The 13,708-nt window shown below is 38.2% G+C and overlaps 1 protein-coding gene across 1 annotated transcript in view; it reads left to right on the top strand.

The window, feature by feature from the left end:
- The window catches only part of fra10ac1 (FRA10A associated CGG repeat 1), a 19,545-nt gene extending 5,967 nt beyond the window's left edge, over positions 1 to 13,578 (top strand). The window contains exons 9-14 of the mRNA XM_042508240.2: positions 9,243 to 9,356; positions 10,395 to 10,437; positions 10,992 to 11,137; positions 11,331 to 11,381; positions 12,696 to 12,780; positions 13,384 to 13,578. Coding sequence (XP_042364174.2) covers positions 9,243 to 9,356; positions 10,395 to 10,437; positions 10,992 to 11,137; positions 11,331 to 11,381; positions 12,696 to 12,780; positions 13,384 to 13,426 — 482 coding nt within the window. The 3' untranslated portion in view covers positions 13,427 to 13,578. The remainder of the gene's footprint in view (positions 1 to 9,242; positions 9,357 to 10,394; positions 10,438 to 10,991; positions 11,138 to 11,330; positions 11,382 to 12,695; positions 12,781 to 13,383) is intronic.
- Positions 13,579 to 13,708: the final 130 nt, after the last annotated feature.

Genomic DNA, 13,708 nt, shown 5'->3' with positions numbered 1-13,708 from the left:
AAACATTGATGTACGACAGACCATGCAGAATTCACATCATCACAGTTTTTATATTTTTTTCAGTTAAAATAAATGCAAAAACTAATTGCATTCCTACAAAAATTGCGACTCATATCGCAATCACAATAATAAAATAAAAGCAATATTATTCTTTTTTGCATATTGTCGAGCATTAGTTGTTTTCCGTTCATTGTTATTGGTTTTACCTTTTTACCATTTATCATTTACACTTATTGTTTGTATCTCTTTAGATCTCTGCACACTCTTGTACCTCAATCTATCTATTCAGTTCACATAAAATTATCAAATAAAAAACAGTTTAAATAATATTAAGCAGGTTTTTAGTGCACAGTGTATTCATATTGGAATAGTATTGTGTTATTTCCTCTTAGTATAAAACTGGTAAGAATATTTTGTTTTTGTATGCCAACTGCTTAAACAGTATACTTTTATGAACTACATGTAATGCATTTTGTATATAATTAGCAGGCAGAGTGAATTTGGGACACGTCTAAGGTTTCCCCTAGGAACACATCCACATAACGGTTCACAACCTTCTCCACTAGATGGCGACAGAGATTTACAGAGCAGTTTACACAGCAGTGCATCACAGGCAGCGAGCACTTCTTCACACCCATCTCTGCACATACATACAGATATGTTTATTTTACTTTGAGTACTGGGATTGCCAAAATAGCCTCAAAATCATTAAAATATATTTAATTTCACTGGAGTTTCCTTTATGTTTAGGGGACTATTTGCACCATTCAGTCATCAGTTCTTCTGATGATTCAAACAAATCATCCTGCCATACTTAACATTTTGGTTTTCTGTTTACACCTCACACCCAGAGAGAAACCTAATTTTAAGTGTGCACTTGTGGCGGAATCTGCTTCGACAGTTTGGCAGCGCTTTGATGATTAATTGTTCAGGATTAGTACAACACCTCTCTGTCTGTCGCTCTTTCGTGTGACAGTGACAGATATTTATACCCGGAGGGACAATATCAGCAACCCTGCAAGAGTAAACCTGCCCCCACAGTCGCTCATTGCTTCGCTTTGATACTCACACACATTTTACGTTTGGATAATTTGCTTCTGTTGACATCGATGCAGCCTTAAAAAACATACACAGTATGTCTGAGAAAGCTGACTAAGCCAATATATTGTTCCAGATTAAGACAGTGTAATCCTGGTCTCTGACAGTTCACCCCCTGAAGCAATACTTGACAGGAAGTGGGATTAGATTAGGTCAGAGGTGCTTCACTTAAACTGTCATGTCTTGATTTGTTTATATTAATGATCCCAACAGCAATACTTCTTAGGCACTATTTAGAGCACGGGACAGTCTAGTGAAATCTATACTAATCTAATCCTGTAGGATGGACCCAGCGTCCTCAGATGTCCTTGGAAGAGTTGCAAGTGAGAGGTGGAAGAAATGACTAACATGGGGACTTGAATGCAAAATTTGCATGAGACGTCGCTAAGAAAGATTTATTGTTCAACTAGTGCCACCTGGATTACACGTTGTTGGTCATGGCTCAGGTTTAGTGCTTGTCAGATGGCCAGACTTCTGCTTGCAGATGAATTAAACAAGACATTTTTTCAGTTAAACTGATACTGCATGACTGTATGAAGGGGTGATGAACCTCTGCTCTGCCTCTGACACCTTTTCGGAAATCATCCACTTATCATTTCCTACCGTCTGTACTCTTCGTGTCGTGTGAGTATTAGGTAATGCCGTCTACTCTTCACCCAATCAGGTGGATTATGAAGAGCACTGACCTTTCTTTTCATGGCCTCCGTGTGATATGGGAAGGAAGTACTGAAAGGTTTCCTTCGTTCTTCTTTTAGAGACCAAAATGTTTTTTTTTCTTTAAAAGATGAAGGAAAGATTATGTCTTAGAATCAACTACATCAGAGAAGGATCACATGTTATCCTGCACCATCAGGACATTCTTGAAGCATGAGATTCACTCTTACTTGTTGCTCATCCTCCATTCAGAGCACCCATGAGCAGACCTTGAAGGTGCCTGGTGGAGCTTTTTTGTAAGCAAACAAAAGTTATGTTTAAAAATCAGTGTGCCTCACCAAAACACATTATGCATATTATTGAGGTCAAACAAACAGATTAGATGTATTTTCTTCCTCATAGAACATCTGTAAATCCTGCTTTTCTGCATATTCTTATTCCAGCGCTGTACCCGCCTCAGAATTATGTCAGTCGAATCGGATTTGGATGTTCAATACAAATATTCAACTGTTTCTCTATTTACATATAGACTTTGAGAGTTTGAAGAGGCCAGGACGTTGAGTGTGACAGCAATATTTAGATATTATAGTTAACTAGCCAACTGCGGCAATGACAGATTGGAAATATGTAACAACATTTTTTATTGACACTAGATATCAAACAGAATTAGAGATCGCATCACATTAGATGTCTGTGAGCTGTAAATTTCCAACTTCTAAGCAGAAGGCAGAAGTTAGCATTACGGAGGGTTGCCTGACCAGGCAAAGCCTCTCTTCCTCAAAGCAGCTACCTCTGTCTCACTCAGACTCGTCCCGGTCTGCAGCTGTCTGTTTTGCAGAGTGCTCACTCTAAAGCTAAATCTAGGGACTGAAACAGCCCCAGAAGTACACTGACTAACTAAGTCAAGTAAGGGGTTTCTGACTGTTTGAATCTTCGACTTTCAGGAGCAGCCCTCTGTAAATCCCTAACAAAGCCCCCCTAAAAATATTGCTTCACACTACAGTTAGTGGTCAATAACTCACATGGTACCTTTGAGTCATGTAACCATAGTCAATATCATTTCTTTCTAATTAGGGCTGTACCAAACATCTTTATTTATTTACATTCAGAGCTTCAAATTGAGTTTTTTTGAACAAAGTTTTGGTTGTTTGTCATCATATTTTATGATAATCCAATTAAATTATTTATCTTTTTATTATCTTTAATAATTATTACTCATCTAAATATTATAGTGGTAGAACTAAAGTAGATTTTTTTTGTCATAGGTGTTATATAAATGTAATTTACGGTGCTGTTTGGCTTAATACATGTGTTTTCTTTTACCATAGTAATAATAGACAACTAACATTAGTGTAGCCTAATCTTTGTTTGCAAGTGTACAGAAATGCCAAGTTAAGACTAAATGAATAAATAAATAATAAACAATAATTTTAATAAATGAAAAATAAATAAAAAGCTATGCAACATTCTAACGTTGATTCAGAATTTAAATATCAACATTATGAATGAAGCTTTGACCTATCTGGTGTAGCCCTGTTTCTTATGCTTACATTATGCATCAACGCGTAAGACTATGATGTAACTAATATGCCAAATATATTTTTTGCTTCAAATAAAATGTCAATATGTGAGGCATATTTTTGTGATGAAAGAAATTCCTCATTGAATGAGCACACTTTGTATTCAAAAGTCTTCACAGTCTTTTACGTCGAAACAGATACACTGAAAAGCATGCACATGTTATTCTGCGGGTTTCCCTTCTGAGCTTTAGTCTTGCTGTCAAGAGGAGGTCAAAGGCCAAAGGTAGCTGAGGCCAAGCGTAGTTCTGATGGGCCCCCTGTCAAAGATAAATGGACTATGATTGGGCTTATGTAACTTTCCTGTCTTTTAAAAATGTTTTTAACGTGCCTGCCACCACATGCTCGCTGACACTGCAGGAAATTTGGACCACCTCTTTGTGAGGCAACTTAAAGCCTGAACGGTGGCATTATAGTTTTTAGAACTTATGTCTTTTGTGAGCTTAGATTTCATTTAATTTCCCATGTTGTTTTTTTTTATATAGTTTGAGCCACATTTTTGCATATTTTCAACTTTCTTTTGAGTTTTCTTATGTTTGCCTGTCTGATCCTTGGACATCATGTCCATGTACAGAATTTAGTCTACTAACAAATTATTCAGTTTGAATATTGTCATCTCCTATTACATGCTGGCAATTTCCCTTTATTTCCTGTTTTAAATAATATGAAAGTGATAGCCCAATTTCAATGTGAGATCATCTCACTTGCTTGAAATGGTTGCTTTAGCCTGGCCTGGGCTCCAGGATTTGTATTTTGTGAGGATATCCTGCTGGGCTCTGTTGTGCCAGACAAAATAAATCAGCCTTAGAGAAATAACTGAGTGTAATCTAAGTGTTAGAACAGATAGCTCATTAGCCCATAGCCCACAAAGCTTTCAGAATCACCCAGTTTAATAATAGAGCCTGCCAGTGTCCCTGTTTTTATGTTTTTATGTGTTTATCCATGAGCGTGTATAGGGTGTTGAACTTTAAAATGAAGAAATATGAGTATTACTCAATAGACTCCAGAGGGGGAGATCAGTGAATTGCAGTTCTTTCGAAACACACAGAATAAAACATGTCAGTAGTATGTTATGCGCTTTAGTCTACTTAGTTAACATGATGCTGCTGAGTAAATAAGAGTTGCAAAATACAAAAAGGGGGTTGAACTTAAGCTCAGCAGTCTAAACTGCGTATTAATAGGAAAGGCAATCATAAATAGGCTGAATCTGATCCAGAGTCAGAGGTGGGACTGTGTGGTTGGAAAAAAAAAAGTCTGTGGGATGCCAGTTACTTTGTGCATATATGAAAAATCTGCCTGGGGGCAGTGAGTGCAGATTGTTCGGTGTTTCCCACAGGCTGAGAATTTATTAAAGGTGGTCGACCCCGAACAGGGGCCGGGGGGAGTGGGTGTTCAGCATCAAGAGTTGACTACAAAACAACACTGACTACACAAGCGCAGTTACTATTGCACATGAGTGCAGCTTTCTGACATACCAGTCAATCAGTCTGCACTTCAAAAGAATACTTTCCTCACATTTCCTCAAATGATCATCTGAATATCAGTTACTCATCTAGTGTTGTGTTAAATTTTTGAAAAGAATCCAAAAACCATTGGAGTCAGAGGGGTCTGCGTTTAAAACAGCAAAACACCTGTTTTCAACTTCAACACAGCTTGTGCAGTATAATCTAAGTCTCATTCATCCAATCGAATGATCAATACTTTCCAAACACATGCATTTTTGCTAAAATTTTTTAAAACTGAACTGCAAGTGAAATTTGTCTATGTTCTCTTCAAAGCCAGACTCCATTGACAAAAATAATAATTTGACCCCGATAGGTAGTTGGTTTGTGTGATACTGTAAGTTAACTTAACTAACACTTTAAAATACCACAATGTTTGTGTTAATGTGTGACGTTTAGATTTGCTCAGGTTTCAAAAAGCTTAATAAGGCGTTTTATCCTAGTTAAGTGGTCTCATGAATAGGGGTGTAAATCACTGGTTTCATCACACTACAATATTACTCTACTTTGGAAAACAAAATAATATTCGCCGATATTACAAAGTCTACCATGATCCAATTTTGATTTGATTCGATTTAGGGGCCTGCAATCGATATGGGCCAATATTATCTGCTAATTTAACACAGTCAGTTACAGAAGAAGCTGCCACCCCGTCTTTGCTTTTGGACAGACAAGATAAAAACATATACATAATTGGAAATAATTAAAACAGGTTCATTCTGTTTGAAAAAGCTTTCTGAAAAAAAATGTTTTCATTTTAATTCAAACCATAATCTTTTTCCATAAAACTTCAGGGCTGTCTGACTTGAAGACACACTTATCCCAACATCCTCAAAACGCAAATTAACAACAAGATCATTTCACTGAAGTATAAAACTCAACAATAACTATCAAGGATCATAGACAAAACAACTGTCTTTTGTAGGTCACATTTCCCCCACATATACAACATGCTAATGTTAGTAGCATAAGCCTATGGCATTTTACATTGCAGAAATTAGCTTAGCTTTCTAGCAACTAAGCTAACATTAGCAAGAAGTCAGAGAAGCAGCCCAGCAGGTACTTCCTGTTTCCTCAGTACGGCATTTGTTTACATATGATGTGCACTGTCTGTTGACTCGTAGTTTCTCTGAAAACAAAGAAATGAAAGAGGATGATATGGATCAATGATCTCAATTGATATATTGATGTATCCTCGCACCCCTACTCATGAAGCAGATATATATCCACAACCACAGGTGTCTGCAGTCAACTTGACATGTTTGCTTTAATAGCAACAGCTTTCTCAGAATACCCAGTGAACTTCATTAAGCAGGTTAAATTGTATTTTATATATATAAAAAAAAAACAAAAACAAAAAAACAGACCTAGTTTCATAATATTGTGTTCTTTCTGAACTTTTTGAGTTTACTCGAGAGGTAAAAAAGTGAGAGAGCTTCGGCTTAGGTCGCTGCCCTCCGACTTTATCCAGTGAATGTTAATCATGCAGCCATCTGGTGGCATTAGTAACCATTGACGTAGGAGGACAGTAGTTTCCTTTCTTAATGAGTTTACTCAGCTGACCTGGTGCCAGCTATTTACATGGAGCACGTGAGGCTTACCTGATGTGTGAGGATTCCCAATTCTCGTCAACAAAACACAGTGGAGATCCTCTAACAGAGACCGATGCAGGAGCTCTTAATGCTCATTTTGTAACGCAGTGATGCTCTGTGTGGCACTATTTTCTGCCATCTGAGTACAGCACCAGTAAAAGTTATGCTTATTAGCTTTCATGAGAGAAAATTTGGGACCAGGGGCTGAAAACTATCAAAAATAAGTGAAGAATAGTTTCCTGACCTTGATTATATTCAGTTTTTGACATTTATTTCGACAAAGAAGTTGCCTAGAAACACATTTCTATTGACTCCACTCTGTCAGGGTTGTGGTTTTCAGTAGCTTGAGGGTCAGACACATTCACACTCTTCACCTCGTAACCTTCGAATATATCTCATTCTTTTATATTCGACACTGAGCTGCTTCTCTGCAGCAGCAAGGGGATTAAGTGCCTTGTTCAAGGGCGCTAGATTTTGTGTACAAGCACAGGCTTTTACCTCCTTTCTTTACAGATAAAAGCTGCTATACTGTTATACACAGAGGACGTATTTAATTGATTTTTTTTGTATGCGTAATGGAGAGAGTAGGATGTCACGTTTGAAGTCCAGTGTGATTGTGATTGACGTCACCGATGATGGTGAAGAAAGGATTTTCTCAGGTCTGCGGGCACTGGTCACCACTTGTGGCGTCACGTTGGCACAGAGAAGATGGCCCTGGTCCAAGTCACACCCATACAGTGTCAGAAAGGACTGGTCTTGAAGGATTTAGGAGATTGAAGGAGATTTGCAGTTTCTATTTACCAAGAGCTTTTTACATTTTAAGACATTTTTAATGTTGGTTGGTGAACATATACCTACACAAAGCTGCTGTTTACTGAAAAAAATATATACAGCTTTAATTTGAAGGAGTACAGTGATTGTTAGGAACAAAACATTTACTGGTCTTCTCAAGTTTAGGGGAGACTTGTGGGTAACCACAGAACCCATTTTCAATCTGATATCATGGGGTGAGAGTTCAAGGGACTCCTTTAAAATTGCCCATGCTCGTTTTTTTCTCAACAAAATTTAGCCTAAATTTGGAATGTTATTAAGCTCCCTTCCTGACAAGTTATGCAAACATGGTTTGTACCAGTGGTGACTTGGATTGTCTAGTTTCACAAGATACCACTACCTTTGTATGCTCAAAAAAACGAGCACACCAAATACAGACAGTAATATTGACCTTCAATTATTTTCGACAAGGGGGCTAGCAATTGTGTCTAGGGGGACATGGCCCCACCTTGGGGTTGCTACTTCTGTTTTGAGTCAAATATTTCCAAAACATGGACATATTGGATGCATTACCCTAAATTTTGGTCGAGATGTTTGGTGATGATGTTCATGTCCCCCTCAGGATGGACACAGTAAATTTAATTTCCAGTAAGAAAATTAACACCCTGCACTGAAAACTGTGTGAGTTCATGTTATTTACTGTAGAATACTCCTGGTAAGCAGATACAGAGTTTGAAATACAATGATTTAAAGGATCATTGGGTATCAAAGAATGATAATTAAATCTTAATGAATTACAATGTTAGCTATATGGTGTCTTTTAGACCAGAATAATATATGTATGAACAGCTCAATACTCCGCTTAAGAGCAGCGCTATTATGTTGACTGTCCCTAATTAATTTGAACTATTAACTCACATTTTTTTCTAATTTTCTTTTACTAAATTGAACTATAATAACAGGCCCTGCTCTTTAACCCCAGTAAACCACATCACAACCCAGGACTGGAGCCAGGAGTGTCTTTTTTAGCTGACGTCACAGATCCCTAATCTAATACGGCATGTGAGAAGAAAGTCTGCCTTATGGCTTTAGTGGCCCAAAGCCAGTGATGGCCAGCGTCACTTCACCTTAATGTTTACAGAGTCTTGATCTTAGACAGGTCAGCGAAGGTATTCCTTCATCTCACAGAGTCAGGAGCATTTCTTGTCCCTGTGCCTAGAATGGACTACTATGACGCACTCGCTCCCTCTGTTACAATCTGAGGGAACCCCGGAGACCAGATCAATGCCACCTTAAGCTCCTCTAGGGATAATAGGCAGGCTGTGCAGCGGCTGGAGGGAGGCCTGAGGGGATGAGGCGAGGTGAAGAAAGGGAGATGAGAAGGAGCGGGTGGATAAGGGGGAAGGGGTGTCAGGATAAACGGAGGGGGGTCGAAGGAGAGCAGCAGGGTTTGGAGGTTGCCTGACAGAATCTGAAGCCTTTGGAGATTTACAGTCTGCATCTCTCAATCCTAAAATAAAAAAAAATCATTTTTCTCATATAGTGTTCTTCTCTACTTGCAAAAATTCTGTTGTGTTTTTTTTTCTTTCTCCCTTTTTGTGTTTTACATAGTAGTTATTTACACACTTATGTTATCACAGTACCAGAATTTCCAACTTTGATACAATAAAAAATTAAAATCAAATATTAAAATGTATTTATTTATTTTGGACAATAGGGGGAAAAAAATAACATTTGTTTTTAGCTGGTACTGGTGTATCGACACTTAGTATTGAAACCATTTTAAATATTCATAATCAAAATTTAAAATCGATACTTTGACACCACTATTGCAGACTTTAATGTTGGTACACTTGCTGTCAGGGTTCAGAATCTTGTTTTAACTTAGACCTCTAGCTAATTAATTGTCAACGAATGAGAAATGTTTTTTCTTGTGTACATCGTTAATTGCTATAGACAAGAGACAGATGGCTAAACTGTCACAAGAATGTAAATGTGATTCTATAATATGCATATATGCATTCAGCACGTGCTCTCTGGTCTTCCAGGTCAGTTTCAGTGTGGAAATAAACGTTGCGAGAAGCAGGAAGGCCTAAAAAGCTGGGAGGTAAACTTTGCCTACGTGGAGCACGGCGAGAAGAAGAATGCATTGGTCAAACTCAGTAAGCTAAAACACACAAAGGTGTGTGTGTGTGTGTGTGTGTGTGTGTGTGTATGTGTGTATGTGTGGAGGGATTCCGGTCTAAGACCTGGCTCATAATAATCCTCCTTCAGGTATCATACTGCAGAAAATCCTGTTAGTATAATTACACTAATTGGAGAACCCACCAGTCATGGTGAACCCAGTCAAGCAGGAAATGACAGGCTCTTTTAACAAGCTGGTGCAACAGGTCACATCCAGACATTTTTCTCCTCATCAAATATGAATGTCTTCCAATTTGTAATAATTCCAAGTCCAATGTTATGACAGTTTCACCTGTTGTGACAGTAATGAAAATACTGTCCAAACAGAACATGCGCCGCTCCTTTCTCTCCTGGCAAACTTAGTAAGGCACATTGGAGAAATGTAATAGATGGGGATAATGTGGCACTGGATTAATGAATAGAAATAAATGGGAATTAATAAATACATTTCTTAAATCACCTATGCATATAAATTCTACAAAGTTTTAAATGTGATAGCATTATTTTAATGTTACAGTGATAAAGCATCTTTTTCTGACAATGTAAAATAGGAGTTCCACAGGGTTCTGTACTCAGGTCCTCTTCTCTTTAGCTTATATACAAGTAATTTACCAAAATAATGTCATGGAGGAGGTCTACATGCATGCATGCAGACCATCTAGAAGAACAGCATTTTTCAATTTACATACATTGGTTACAGAATTTACATTCAGTAGCAACATAAACTATAAAACAGGTTTCTTGAGTAAAATGTCTGTTTACACACATTAATTTGCATGTCACTGTCCAGTCTAAGAACAAACTAAATACATACATTTTACCAAATTTACCAAATTCATCTCTATTATATTTAACTTTATAAAAAAGCAAGAGCAAGTGTAAGAAGGATGAGAATCACTCTCACAGCACCCTCATAATTGCTGTAATAATAATAAATGATAATGAAATTAAACAATTTCCATAATCATTATCATATTTGAATTGGTAATGATGATGCCATGTTGTGTCTATTCTAGGACTGTGCCCTGAATGCTCTTTCAAGCTCAATTACCACCACAAGTAAGTACTTCTCACCTTTGAGACATTTTCACATTAAAGTTGTAGGTCTTTTTGTCTGTGATGATGACTGATTTTAAAGTTTGTAGAAATGGTGCATTGGTCTGCCAGAAGTAGAGCAGGTCACCACGGACAGTCAGCACACATTTTGTAGCCTGCAGAGGCTTAGGATTCAAACTACGATTTATGTCTCCTGTCTGACCAGTCAGTGTCCTAATCATACATCACTTTTTTTTGGAGTGAACGTGCTTGATGTAGTTTGGGTGGTTATGGATGGAAAGATTACTTTAATCTGCAAACACCTTGCATTAGATGTGATGTGATGCCAAAGATTTTCACAGTTGCTTAGGATTTTAAAAGTCCCTTTGAGCGTTCCAGCAGGCTACATAACAAAATGTATAGACAGCCTTCGTCAGTTTTAAAGCTCTAGCCAAGATTCATTCATGCGCCAAAGTGCCTTTGGTCCTGAAGGATTTTCAGTTGCCTTGCAAAAAGTGCGATAATTGGCTGCTTTATATTCTGAATACAGTTTGTTCAAAGTGTGATTCTGTTTGTAGGAGGAAAGAGGTGAAAGCAAAGACGAAAAGAGTATCGGAGGAGAACCAGGAGCCACCACAGAAGAAAAAGAAGACGAAGAAGAAGAAGACAACAAGGAAGAGATCATCTTCACATTCAAAGAAGCACAAACACAAGAGACACAGAGGTACGACTCCTCTTCCAGCCAGATAAACTGTCCCATTAATTACAGTAGTGATCTCATTGGATGGGAGTAGCCTTGTTCATGTTTTATTCTTGGAATTGGCCATTTTTCTCTTATGTTTGACATTACTATTTTATAACAACTCCCTGTTGACTAAAACATATTTTATTTTGTAACTCTCTCCGTTTCTCTACAGATCGCTCCACCTCTTCCAGCAGCTCGGAGGAGTCACAGGACTCGGACAAAGGTAGCCTTCATAACTCCTACACACACACACACACACACACACGTCCAACAAGTACCTCCCCTATTTTTAAAACACACACATTGGATGGTCGATCTACTCCCCTAGGCCTCCAGGCTTGGACACTCCTCCAAACTGGGGTGAAAACACCCTGACAGCCCTTCCTGGAAACACGTCCATTAGTCCTGTAGTTGATAGTATTAGACCGACAGCAGGTCTGCTTTTTCTAATTTGTCTGTCTCTCCATTCCTGTCAACTTTTTTCTCAGCTTTTTTCCTTGTCATTTTGCCCTTCGCTGTGAGCAGCGTGAAATGAAGTATGTCTTTGCCCCCGTGTCCCTGTTGTGTTTATTCCTGGTTCTGGATGGATGGATAGGTGGGCGGGTGGTGGTGGTGGTGTTTACAAAAGCAAACTTTGTTAGGGGTTATGTCATTTAGTTTGACATGGTTTGGAATCCATGCATAAACACACTTAATCTTTTTTTCTTTGTCTCAGTTGGGCGTATTTGAAGACGTATTTAAAGGCTGAACCTGATTAAATATAGGAATCTTGGGATATTGTGTAATTTGTAAGTGATGTGTTCAGGGAGGGTTTAGGACTTAAAGGTTATGGAAGCATTTTGTCTCCTGGAAAATGAGGGGAACTCTGTGTTATGCTGACATAATACTGTGCTGAGAAAGCTAACCTATCATTCGCACAATGTGATCTGGTTTTTAATCTACAACTCCTAGTATTCATATATGTTATTTTTGCATTTCTATTGTGAAAATTTCTATTTCTACCCAGTAACAACCCTGCCAACATTAAAAAGTACTCTTTGCGGTGGAAACACTAAAAAGATTGTAGGGATAAGGTATATGTCTATACGGATTATGTATGGTTCTAAGGGTACTATGCCAGGTACAGGTTATGTACGGTTCCAAGGATAATATGCGGGGCAGGGGTTAGGTACGGTGCTAAGGGTTCTATGCCGGGTACAGATTATGTATGGTTCTAAAGGTATTAGGCCAGGTATGGGTTACGTACGGTTCTAAGGGCACATTGGCAGATACGGGTTATGTATAGTTCTAAGGGTACTATGCAGAAAGTGCTATTTTTGATATTTTTGTTAAAATAGAAACACTCTTTCAAAATGTGATGATTCTCAGTATTTATTTATCGGTCCATGGTCCCCCTGAACTTAAAAAACTGAGCCAGTCATAGGAATTCCTTAAAGTGAAGACCCTGACATTAAAACTGTTGAACAAGGGTTATTACTTGACCCAGTTTTCCCTTCCTCGAAGTGTGACAGACATCTCTCTTAAACCCTCCAACCAGACTCTGAAGCTGGTGATGAACCAGAGGGCCAATCAGAAGCCGACCACTGGCGTGGACCCGCTCCTGCTGTTGAGGAAAAGTCAAGGTGAGGTTAACAGGAAATGTTCATATTAAATCTCCTCTCTTAAGCTGCTGTAAAACCATCAGACAGTCTTTAGCACTTAGCCTACATAGGTTACTGATCTATATAGCACAGCATGTAGACCACTTAGATACCCTGAACAAAGCTTCTCTGAACTGTTAGCAATGCGCTAAACCTTTAACCTGCTTTTGTCATGCTTTTCCTGACATTTTACTTTCAGAGAGACATTACTGAAAAGGTTTTTTCAAGAACATATTATTGTAACTCAGAAATAGAGGTACAACAGAAGCATCACATATTCATCACATTCAGTGAAGCCAACAATAAAGGGTAATTCTGGTGCCATTCTGGGGTATTTTATTTAAATTGTCCTTTTTTTGCTAGTCTCCACTATTTATTGTTTGTATTCCTTTCCAATGTTGGCACTTCACATCCTTTCATATTGCCTAGATCTTGACTGTAATGTAAATAACATTTTTAAAAGGGGTAGCACTAACACTTCTAGTTAGTCAGGGGCCATCAATACAAAGCATTTAACAGTGAGTGTCAACACCATGCATGAAAGGAACTAACATTTCTCTGATTTTGTTTGTTGTATCTTTCTAGGGAGGAGGAGTTTGATGAGTACTTTGAAGACATGTTTCTTTGACTCCACTGCAGGATCCCTGCTGTGACTACACTTCCTTCTAAGCACCACTGACATTAAGCATCTTCTGTTTGGAGTCTTGTGTGTTCATGTAGGTTTATTTTGATGATATGTTTCCGTGCTGCTGCAGAAATAAACATGAGATTTACCCTGTTCATGTCAAGAGTCTTTGATTTACAACATTTCCATTTCAATTCCACTGCTGTCACGGGGGGAGAGATTTGAAAATGGTTTTAGTCATGGCAGCAACATGGCTGTCAGTTGGTGCACAACTTTGGTCCAGAC

This window comes from Plectropomus leopardus, chromosome 19 (genome assembly GCF_026936395.1).
Source record: "Plectropomus leopardus strain MGB_pleo_1.0 chromosome 19, ASM2693639v1, whole genome shotgun sequence".
NCBI lineage: Eukaryota > Metazoa > Chordata > Actinopteri > Perciformes > Serranidae > Plectropomus > Plectropomus leopardus.
Note: the sequence above shows the minus strand (reverse complement) of the source record. Positions and strands in the feature narration are given on the sequence as shown.